The following is an 11,499-nucleotide window of genomic DNA, read 5'->3' as shown; positions in this document are numbered from 1 at the left end:
ATGTCAAGTGCAAGTAGATAAATAGGTACCGCTTCGGTGGGAAGGTAAACAGTGTTTCCGTGCGCTGTTCTGGTTTGCCAGAAGCGGATTAGTCATGCTGGCCACATGATCTGGAAGCTGTACACCGTCTCCCTAGGCCAGTAAAGTGAGATGAGTGCTGCAACCCCAGAGTTGTCTGCAACTGGACCTAATGGTCAGGGGTCCCTTTACCCTTTACCTTACTGCTGAATGACCACCCCCACTGTAAAGGGGGCAAGTAAAGTTGGACTCATGTGCTTTTGCCAAGCCTTTGAGCATGCAGTCTGACCTTTTAGGAGAACGGGGCTGCTCTTGCCAGAACTTGTGGAAAGATCTGCGGCTTGTTAAAAGGGGCCACCTGTTCAGAGGCAATGATGCTTAGATGTCAAGCCTTTAAAGGAAGCACAGGCACTCTGATCTTTCCGGGAAGGTCCCTTCCAGAGAAGCAAATAATCCAGTTCAAGGAGGTTAAACTTCTTTCCCCTCCATTCATAACAGTAGCGAGGATCTGCAGTTTCTGGTGAATTGCAAAGGGCCCTCATATTCAGAGAATGCATCATTGAGAGAAGGAATTTCTGCTCCTCTTGCCTGCTGCTACTGCAACATGCCAAGTGGGTTTGCATGTTTCATCTGGGAGAGAGAACTGCAACATGCAAGGGAGCTGCTGGGACTAAGACATGACATATCAAGAGCGCCAGCTCTGCAGAGAACAGCTCACATAAGTGTTTCCTTTCCCCTTTGTGACATATTTGAACTTCCAAGAGGTTTGTGTGCCTGAAATGGCCCCAAGATCTCCTTTGAGTAGTCTAATGGTCACACCATTTCCCTTCCTTCCCCTGGCTTCCACACTCACTCCCTCCCTCCCTCCCTTCCTTCCCCCCCCCTCTCTCTCTCTCACACACACACACACACACGCAAGGTTGTTGGGCTTACACTTTTTCAGTTTCCTTCATAAAATTTGGGTGGTTCAGAAATGGGGCGGGGGGGGGGTGTTATTGGAGAAAACCCAGGTTCAAATAATCTATCTGCCCCACCTCATAAGGTTGTTGTGAGAATAGTTTTTTAAAAGCACGCCTGCCAGTTCTGTGGCATCTTGGAAGGCGGGCTACAGAAATGCAATTCACTGCTGGTTCCACATAAAATGCTTCTTAAAGCACACAATGTGAGGAGAGGCTGGATGGATGGCTCAAAGCCTACACACCAGGGCTTGAAGGTCCCCACTACTTCCCTTTGCGCAGAAATTGCCAACCCATAAGAGACAGTAGAAGCAGCTTCTTAAAAGAGCCACGTAACAGGTGGGTCCTTAATCCCTTTATACAGACTGGGAAAACACACACATATAGTTCCACGTTATTCTGTTTCAAGTATATTCTGGACCTTCGCCACTCTGGGCTAGTCCACGCTCAAATGCTAAGATTACACACTTCGCTCAAGGATGCCATCCATATTGCCAAAGGTCTGTCATTGGCTTGTCCTGTCTTCATTCTTAACTGATTTTTATTGCAAGATTATTAAGGGGGGAGACAAAAAGGAGGAGGAACACCTGTCAGCTTACATCAATTACATCTGCTGTGATTTATATAGAGAGATTGGATATCCACTTGGCCGGCTGGGTAGCATATATCAAATGAAATTGATGTTTCTAGAAAGTACGTTCAGATGCAGCAAGGGATTTAAGGTCTTTAGGCAACTCTCTAATAGGTGGTGAATATTTACCCTTCCAGGCTTGAAGTATAAATCACTCGGTGACTCTCTAAAGGCTTGCAAAATCAATTTTTGTTGTCCTGCCATCAATCCCATACAACTGGAACATAATTTAAAAGCACACGAACATCCATGAATATCAAGGATTTTGCTCATGCAAAGTTGTTACATACAACAACTTCAGAAAGTCCAGTTGCATTGGACAATCCCACATCATATGCCTTAAGCAGATATTTCCAGCATTACACTTCAAATGTCCATCCGAGTTTGACAGCACCTTCTTGTAGAGTAGTTGTGGAGGCCAGTATATCCAAAAAGCCAATTTTTGCTGAATCAATCTCAAATCTAAATAAGTATTCTGTATTATATTCCAATATATTTTCTATTGCTTAGGTTGTACAATACATTCTAACTCCCTGTTTCTATTCTTTCCTAAGTTCCTGAACCTTTTCAATAATTACAGGTTTCGTTTTTTTGTGAATATCCAATTATTCCTTCCAACTATTTGGGGGGAGTCTGCAGCCCTCAAAGCAGGCAGACCATAAACAGACACTGAGGAGTGCTATAACTGAAAATATTGCTAATATCCAGCACTCATTGGTAGTATAGTATCTAGACCGCAATTATGGGAAACTAACAATCTCCATCGATCAGCTGATCTAATGTGCAAACTCCACAGTGCTAGATTTTTTTCCACAAGAAAGACTGCCTCTCCATCCTCAAATCCAGGTTGCCACATGAAGTTAATTTAGCACGTGGATCAAACTGAAGGCAGTTCTTCTTTTTTACATTACTAGACCCCAGGGCCTCATCCCAAAAGTGGGTGTTAAGTAAGCTGTCTCTAGAATTAGCCATGCTGGGGTACTTGTATTTTTTTTAAAAAAGACTTGTCACTCATTCATACAGGTTGACAAATACGCCTTGGGGCACAAAGGCTTGTGTTGCTTTCAAACAGGAGGGTCCCTCAAACACAGCAACGAAGAACATGGCAGGCGTGACAACAGCGTCACTTTCTTCGCCCTGCCAAAGACTCTTCCTTCCCCTGGGTCTTACCCTCAGAGATTCAGCCCCGTGTTACACCGGGAGGTGGGATAAGGCCGGCAGCAGTCATACGCCGCTCACTTGTCAAGAAGTTGAACGTTGCACAGGCATTGGGCTGCGAAAGCAATGAGACGAAACAAGAATCAGAATTGTAGCGCTGGAAAGGGACCATGAGGGTCATCCAATCTGCTGCAATGCAGCAATCTTCTGTCCAATGTGGGGCTCAGACCCACGACCCTGCAATTAGTCTCATGCTCTACTGACTGAGCTAGAAGAAGTTTGGTTGGGGAAGGCATGGATCAAGGCAGAGTGCAAATCTAACGATAAGAGTGCATCTCAGCAAAAACAGCCAGTATGAACAGAGGGAAATCTTAGGGAAATCAGCCCTGCATTCTCACTGGAAGGACAGATCGTGAAGCTGAGGCTCCAATACTTTGGCCACCTCATGAGAAGAGAAGACTCCCTGGAAAAGACCCTGGTGTTGGGAAAGATTGAAGGCACAAGGAGAAGGGGACGACAGAGGACGAGATGGTTGGACAGTGTTCTCGAAGCTACCAACAGGAGCCTGACCAAACTGCAGGAGGCAGTGGAAGACAGGAGTGCCTGGCGTGCTCTGGTCCATGGGGTCACGAAGAGTCGGACACGACTAAACGACTAAACAACAGCAATGAACAGAGTGTATCTCACTGCAGCAAACGGCTCATGTTACCAGTGTAGTGATCAATACCTAGAAGCTCCTACTCTTAAGGGGTGAAAAATACCCACACCAATATACCAGAGGCCTCGCAGCCAGAAACCTGGTGTTGGAAAGAATAGCCAAGGAGCTCTAGAGATAAGATTTGCCCCAAATAAAGTACATCGCCATACAATTTCAGTGTGGTGTAGTGGTTAAGAGCAGTGGACTCGTAATCTGGTGAACCGGGTTCGCCTCCCTGCTCCTCCACATGCAGCTGCTGGGTGACCTTGGGCTAGTCACACTTCTCTGAAGTCTCTCAGCCTCACTCACCTCACAGAGTGTTTGTTGTGGGGGAGGAAGGGAAAGGAGAATGTTAGCCACTTTGAGACTCCTTAGGGTAGTGATAAAGCGGGATATCAAATCCAAACTCCTCTTCTTCTTCTTCCTTAAGTTGTTGGCAGATATTGCCAACATTTCTTTGCCAGCAGGACTGGGAGCATTAGGCCCAAATTTGATTCCTAAGCCTACGATACCATGCTGCTACCATGTCCCGTCCAGCTCCAGATTCTAAATGCAGAGGTTTCAAATACAGAGGTGAGAGATTCAGATGAAGCAAGCACTAGAACTGAGGGAGAAGATTGTCTCCTTTGCTTCTCGTCCCCATTTTGGGCCTCTTACCGTATCTTGTACCTCCACAGCAATCCCACACTGACGCATTAACTTCAGGACCGCGGGATCCAGCCGCTCCACCTTGCTTCCCGTTCCCAGGACCAGGATTTCTAGGACAGCCAACAGATGAAACCACAGAAAGTGATTAGAATGGACACCAGTTCAACCTTCCTCCTGAGCATTCTTCAGTGGTATGGGCTGCGAGAGGCAAAGATGATCAGTTTGTGACTGTCATGCCAGCCGCTTCATTTGGCTCCGATCAGCTGCTAGGAATCCTATTTGCAGCCTCTATTCCATTTCCCCTTTTTTAAAAAAAACATTCCCCTGAAATAATTTAATGCAGTCCCGCCCCCCCAGTAATAAAAGCTAACACAAAAACACTTTAAAAAATAATAATTATACAAGTCAAAGCAGCAAGATGCTCTCAGTTTCTTAGAGAGGGATGGGAAATTCTGTTTGCCACTCTTAAGTTTAATTTCATCATTTAATAAAAACACAATGGGGTTTTCCCCCCCAGGGAAGTTGTCCCATTATGGCAGCATAGGAAGAATGGATACAAAAACTTGCAGAATATGCAGAAATGGCGAAACATACCGGAAGAATAAGAAATCAAGATAACAAACTTCTTTTTATAAAAGAATGGAAATGGTTTGTTGAATATTTACAGACAAACTGTAAACAGATAAAAACACTGGTAGGATTATTGTTATAACCTGCAGCTATATAAGTAAGTGTGTGTGTGTGTGTGTGTGTGTGTGTGTGTGTGTGTGTGTAATATATATTATAAATAAATGAGCAAGTTAATTTGGATATGCAGAAGGTAATAAAAATAAATTTAAGGAACCGCAGAAAGAGGTGAAAGGAAGTCAAGTTTTAAAATGTCAAAATGAATGTAACATCAGCGAAATGTATATCTCTGAAAAGTATAAATGAAATTTAAAAAAGAAGTCCCATTAGTGCAAGGACTTCCATCTGTGCAATGAAACTTCATTTTCCTGCACAACTGAACTTCCACTCCCTGCAGGGGTCCCACCATCTCCCCTGGGTCTTCCCAGGGGTCTACTGCTCAAGGCAAGTCAGGCGGACTGTGTACATCACCTGGGAACCCAAGGCAAGCTGCTCTTCAGAGGAAGAGCAGGTGGCAAGCTTGAAGCACGTTTTGGGGCAGTATCCAGGTGTAAAACTGGATGATTACAAGCAGGTTGCTCACAAACCGTCTTCCCTGCTTTTTGCTTCCTTCCCGTCCCTACAAGAGCACAGTAAGTGTGCGTTGGCTGACCTGTGGCCGTCTACATATTGCTGGACCAGAAGAACTCCCCACCAGCTCCAGCCAGCATAGCTAAAAGTCGGGGATGATCGGATATAAAATCCAACAACATCTGGCAGGCCAGAGGTTCCCCATGCCAGGCGTAAGGGAAATTAGAGCACTTGTACCTATTCGAGGCTCCAGCAGGCGGAACAGGACGAGGCTCTCAGCAGTGATGTCCTTATGTGTGCCAACCTGGAAAGGACGGGTGGAAAAAGGAAGTCCTGTAATTACTTTAGAAGAGAAAAAATAGGCTACACAGCTCAGGATATGGTTGTGAGATCAATGATCTAACAAAGGATCTCAGGACTTGGAAATAATATCTTCCAGGGTTGACAGTCCTGTCTGCAGATAAGGGAATCTCCTTCCTAGCACCACGGTCCGCATTTCCAAGCATCGGGGTGGATGTTGAGGAGTCGAAAGGCCCCACCCCGCCCCAAACTCACGTTCCACTGCAGGATGGCTCGTGGCAAGACTGCGCAAGGCCCCACCACCTTGTTCCCGCTGATGCTGAAGCCTCGTTCACTGTAGCCTTCTATGTACATGATGTCTTCGGATTCCTTCTCCAGGTGCTGGATCGTGGTCTTCTGGTAGAGCTCATCATCTGAAGGTGTCAGGCGGTGGCCTCGCTGGGGTGGCCTGGCGGTGGAGGTAGGGAGAAGAAGACACTTGAGATTGTATCTAAATCACTGTGCACTCAGGATCACTGCTGGGAGGCGAGAGCTCAGAGGATCCACCTCCTTCTGTGTGATATAAGGGTTAAAGTCTACCCCTCTCTCTCTCATATCCCACTTTCTCATTTTCTTTCTTTTTTGTTTCCGGTTTTCCTCTTTATTTTTATTTAGATTAGTTTCGTTTTCATAACGTGCTGGAAAGTTTCAATAAAATTATATGTTTCCGAGCACAATTCAAAGTGTTGGCGTTGACTTTTAAAGCCTTAAAAGGCCTCAGCCCTGTTGTAAGTGCATCTCCACCCCCATCGCTCAGCCTGGACACTGAGGTCCAGCTCCGAGGGTCTTCTGGCAGTTCCCTCACTGCGAGAAGTGAGGTTACAGGGAACCAGGCAGAGGGCCTTCTTGGCAATGGCGCCTTCTATGTGGAACGCCCTCCCGTCAGATGTCAAGGAGATAAAGAACGACACAACTTTTAGAAGACACTTGAAGGCAGCCCTGTATCGGGAAGATTTAAATGTTTGACGTTTTATTATGTTTTTATATACATTGGAAGCCACCCAGAGTGGCTGGGGCTAACCAGTCAGATGGGTGGGGTACAAATAAATTAATAATAATAATAATAATAATAATAATAATAATAATAATAATAAATGTTCTGGGTCCCTCTCCGCTTTTTTATTTACTTGAAAAGCATATACCCCACCTTTTTTCACCAAAGGAACTCAAGAAGGCTTACAAAATACAAGATCATAACAATACAAAAGTCATCCCATTTCAAAAGCTTGGTTAAAAGCAGCTGCTTTGCAGAAATATTCCTAATTCTTGCTCTTGGCTTCCAAGCATAGCACTCAGGATATCAGTATGCTTGAGCTGGCCGCAGCAACTCAGTGGTTTCAGAAATTAATTGTGCAGAATAAAAATATACTCTGCGTGTACTTAAGAGTACTTCTTTATTATTATCGTTGTTGTTGTTGTTGTTAAACATAAGCTAAAGCAAGCTCAGGCAGCCTAGTGCCTTCCAAATGTCCAGCACCCTACAGCACTGCCCATCTGCTGTGCTCGCAGGGGCTGATGGGAGTTGTAGTCCAAAACATCTGGAAGGGGTAGGACGAATATAAAATGGAAGACTGGTTCGAAGAGGTGTGGGATATAGCTATTAATGATAAATCAATGTGTGCTATCAAGGTAAGATGGGGAATAGAGAGGAGAAATTATTTTGAGATATGGAAGGTATTTATAGTATTTGTACTGTTAAAAAGGAAAGGGGTCAAACCATCACAAGAGGTGTTGAAATTTTGGGAGGTTGGGTGGAGTGGTGTGGGGGTGGGTGCACACTTTTATATATTATAATTAGTTTAAAATATATTTAAAAAAAAATAAAATATATGGAAGGCACCAGGGTGGTGTAAGCTGACATCGTGCAGGACGGGCAAGTGGCGACTCCAAGTCCCATCAGCCCCGACCTGCACTGCCAATGGTCAGAGATGGAGAGGGCTGCGTCCCAATGGCACCTGGAGGGCAAAAAAGTTAGACACCCCGCTTCAAGGCTCAGTCACTAACATAAAACATTAAGAAGCAGGGCTTGCTTCCTTGCTCCGTTTTTTCTTACTGGCAGAAAAGCTTCACGCCAGGCGGAAATTCAGTAGCGTTAGTTCCTCCCCGCCCCCCGCCCGAAGATGCTGTGAAGGGGTAGGCTTGACCAGTTGGATTTCTGCCTGGCACGAAACCCAAGTCACGGGAATCCTTGACGGCGAGGGAGGCGGCCCCGAGCCATAGGGCACTGTCAGTTTCCTCCGCGGGGTGTAGATCCCGCTTACCTGCTGAGATAAACGGGCCTTGCCGCAGCAGCGAGCCTCCAGCCCAGGGCTGGCCCCAGCAGCCTGAGCGGAGCCATTCGTGGAGGAGGAAGCGGCGCAAAACGCGGCGCCCTTTGCAAAGCAAGAAATCGCGCGCCTGACCCGGAGCGGCGCCAGCCGAACTCTCGCAGGCGGAGCCAGAAGAGGAGGAACCGGAGGTTGCCTGGTGGCGGGAGAAAGAGAGCGCGCGCAGCCTGTGATATAAAACTGCACCGAGAAAAATCACCACTAGATGGTGACAAGTGTATAACGGGCACACAATTTTTTCCCTTTCCACATGGGAGGCTCAATGAACAGGAGGCATCCTGCAACCTCTGTTGGGCAAAAGATTCCGGGATTGCAGCGGGTTGGACTAGATGACCCGCGGTGCCCCTTCCGACTCTATGATGCCGCAGTCTTTGCGAGCGAGTTGATAATCACTTTATTAGACGGAAAGCACACTCCTATGCAGATAAAAAAAATCCTTCCAGTAGCACCTTTAAGACCAACTAAGTTAGTTCTTGGTATGAGCTTTCGTGTGCAAGCACACTTCTTCAGATACACACTGGAATCCTATGCAGATGTAACTGGAATCCTATGCAGATGTAAGGCCCATGGGGTTTACTCTGAGTAAGGGGTTTCGGCTTTACTATACATAAAATTTGTCTTGGTTTTTTATTTTATTTTAGTTGTGATGCTTGAGTTGAGATTCCTGCATTGCAGGGGGTTGGGCTGGATGACCCTTGCGGCATAACTGTCAACTTTTCCCTTTTCTTGCGAGGAATCCTATTCGGAATAAGGGAATTTCCTTTAAAAAAGGAAAAGTTGACAGCTATGCCTTGCAGTTCCTTCCATCTCCGTGATTCTGTTATTTAGTCTTTGAGGATTCAAGTCTGCATTACAAGCCAAAGCATGACACTTCTAAGAAAAACCAGCTTTCTGTTTCGTCCCTATAAAATAGAGGAGGAGACTCAGGGACCTTCTATTGCTGGGCTCCAACGCCTATCACTCATGACCATGCTGACAGGCGGCTGGTTTTATTTTGCACTATTTAAAACCAATTGTATGCCGCCTTCCATTCCAAATAACGTCAGAGGCACTTCACAAATCAATAAAGCAACATGAAATACTACAATAGAAACAGTCTGCAAAGCCCCCCGACAAACAGCTGGTTTGCCAGGAACGTTCAAAGCGCTGCAGGAACTGGCGCTAGGCAGAATCCTTCCCTCTTCACATATGAAGGGAGAGGAAACTCTTTCGCGAGCTCTGGGGGTGCACCCGAACTCAGCACTAAAAAGGAAGCGGCGAAGTCTCTCTCCTTCCCTTTTAAGCCCCATTTTGCTGCGATCTTAAGAGATGGAGACTCCCCAAGGCTTGTGTGAGTTTCCCCGCTTTAAGATTGCAGCAAGATACAGCATTACGAGGGAGGTGGGGATCTTAAACCCAGTCTTGCTGTGGTCTTTAAAGACTTCCAAATGCATATTTTGGAATAATATTTATGAAGAACTTTAAAAATTATTCAAATTTACATTTAAAAAAAGGCCAGAAATATTTCTATTTAGTATATTGCCAAAAGAAATAGGGAAATCGAAAAGAACATTGTTCATGTATGGGATGACAGCGGCCAGAATCTTAGTAGCAAGAAATTGGAAAAATACAGCAATACCTAACATGGCGGATTGGCAAATCCTAATGGTAGAATACCTGCAGCCACCAAAGACGACAGGAAGGATAAGAGGCCAAACAAAACAAATAGTCTATAAGGATTGGAGAATTCTTTAAAGTATTCTTTAAAAATTACGGTATAAAAGGAAACTTCTTGGCAGAATTAGACTGAACTTTGCATTGTATAAATATAAGTTTGTAGGGAAGTTAACAGAAACTATATAAGAAATTTGTAACTGTGCGGTATAAGATAATCAACAGATAAAGTACAGTGAGACTAATTGGAAGTCATTTTTAATTTCTTGTTTTACAATCGTTCACATCATTGGGAGTACAAATGATGTTAATTATAAGAATTGTGCTGTTTCATATATTGCTATTGTCTGTTTGTCAATTTATAGTTTATTTGTTTGTATGTCTGTTGGTTTGTTTGTTTGCTTTCCTGGCATAAATGTATCTATTTTAAAACAATAAAGATATATCACATTTAAAAAAAGACTTCCAAATGCTCAAAAAAGTCTTTGGGAGTCTTTCCCCACTTTAGAATCACAACGGGACTGGCTTAAAAAGGGATGGGGAGCCTTCTCCTCCTCTTCCCTTACAAGCCTGATTTCCCTCCGATGAGAGCAAAAGGGATGTTGGCCACCTGTCACATTTGGTCTGTGATGGAGATCCTGATCAGGAAGTGGTCCTTAAGAGTCAGAAAGCTTCCTCTTGCCTGTTCTATGTAAACCCACCTAGTCAGCCTAGCTAAGGAGAGGCAGTCTGGATGGGCATGTTTCTTATGCATCTGAGAGGACGCTGGAAGGAGTTTCTACTGCTCATGCTTCAAGAAAAAGTGGGGCCTAGTCCGTGCCAGATTTACGTATAAACTGTAGCTAGGGCCCCGCTCTCTTGGGGGGTCGCAACAAATTTAAAGGGAAAAAAACACTTGATGTACATTTCCAAAATATAATATAAAAAACAAAGAAAATAAAACCTACACACAGGAACAGTGTTTTGTGTTGCGTAGGTTCCTATGATGTAAGAAATGGGTCCCACTTGCTAGCCTGATCCCTAAAATATCACTGGTTTGCTCATTTCTAGATATAGGGTGCCTACATTCTGCATGTGCAAATGGCTTTAGATACCTATTAGGTCCATAAATTACCATATAGCTTATTTTCAACACAAAAAAACAGTGACAATTTGTTGGGACATACAAAGGGCCCCATTAGCTTCAGTAGCTTAGGGCCTCATCAAACCTAAATCCAGCTCTGGGCCTAGTGGAGAAATACAAATTCTACACTTTTCTAAAGCATACCAAAGTAGAAGTCTACTGATAATTAGCCGAAGGAAGGTACCTGCCAAATATATTAATATATTATATTATGTTTCTGTTAAAAGCGATAGCAAATAGCTTAGTCTGACTTGCCTTTCAGATTGTGAACTTCTGGGGAGCAGGGACCCGTCTCTTTTTGTGAAACTTTCTAATATCCCCTACACTGATGATAATAGGCGTAATAATTATGAAACTCTCAGGAAGAATCAGAATCGTAGAGTTGGAAGGGCCCCGAGGGTCATCTAGTCCAACCCCCGGCAAGGTAGGCATCTCGGTTAAAGCATCCATGACACATGGCCACCCAACCTCTGCTTATTATTCATGTTTTTATACTGTATTTTATGTTGCTTTTACAATTAAGTGTTTTAAATTTGTTGTTAGCCGCCCTGAGCCCGGTTTTTGAACCGGGAAGGATGGGGTATAAATAAATTATTATTATTATTATTATTATTATTATTATTATTATTATTATTACAATCCTAAAAAGAGGTTCAATTGATGTACATGACAACACATTTGTGCTATCTAAGTTGCACATTATGGAGTTACGTTGGTCACAAGAAATGTTGCGTGTTAAACACATTTTGGGT

The 11,499-nt window shown here is 44.3% G+C and overlaps 1 protein-coding gene across 3 annotated transcripts; it reads right to left on the bottom strand.

Moving 5' to 3' along the window:
• Positions 1 to 1,314: 1,314 nt before the first annotated feature.
• NDUFAF3 (NADH:ubiquinone oxidoreductase complex assembly factor 3) lies at positions 1,315 to 8,080 on the bottom strand. 3 transcript variants are annotated; one of them, XM_080995929.1, is made up of 6 exons: positions 7,906 to 8,080; positions 5,861 to 6,053; positions 5,543 to 5,609; positions 4,118 to 4,218; positions 2,776 to 2,878; positions 1,315 to 1,508 (listed from the first exon to the last, which is right to left on the bottom strand). In XM_080995929.1, the coding sequence occupies exons 1-5, from the start codon at positions 7,980 to 7,982 to the stop codon at positions 2,786 to 2,788; spliced, it is 531 nt and encodes a 176-aa protein (XP_080852055.1). In that variant the 5' UTR covers positions 7,983 to 8,080; the 3' UTR covers positions 1,315 to 1,508; positions 2,776 to 2,785. The 3 variants fall into 3 exon arrangements, with proteins under 3 accessions (XP_080852055.1, XP_080852056.1, XP_080852054.1); XM_080995930.1 differs by having other exon boundaries at positions 1,315 to 1,503; XM_080995928.1 differs by having other exon boundaries at positions 1,315 to 2,878; positions 7,906 to 8,078.
• Between the last annotated feature and the right edge of the window lie 3,419 nt (positions 8,081 to 11,499).

Source organism: Podarcis pityusensis (assembly GCF_964106645.2).
Source record: "Podarcis pityusensis genome assembly, chromosome: 2".
Lineage (NCBI taxonomy): Eukaryota > Metazoa > Chordata > Lepidosauria > Squamata > Lacertidae > Podarcis > Podarcis pityusensis.
This window is presented reverse-complemented; position numbering and strand designations above follow the sequence as displayed.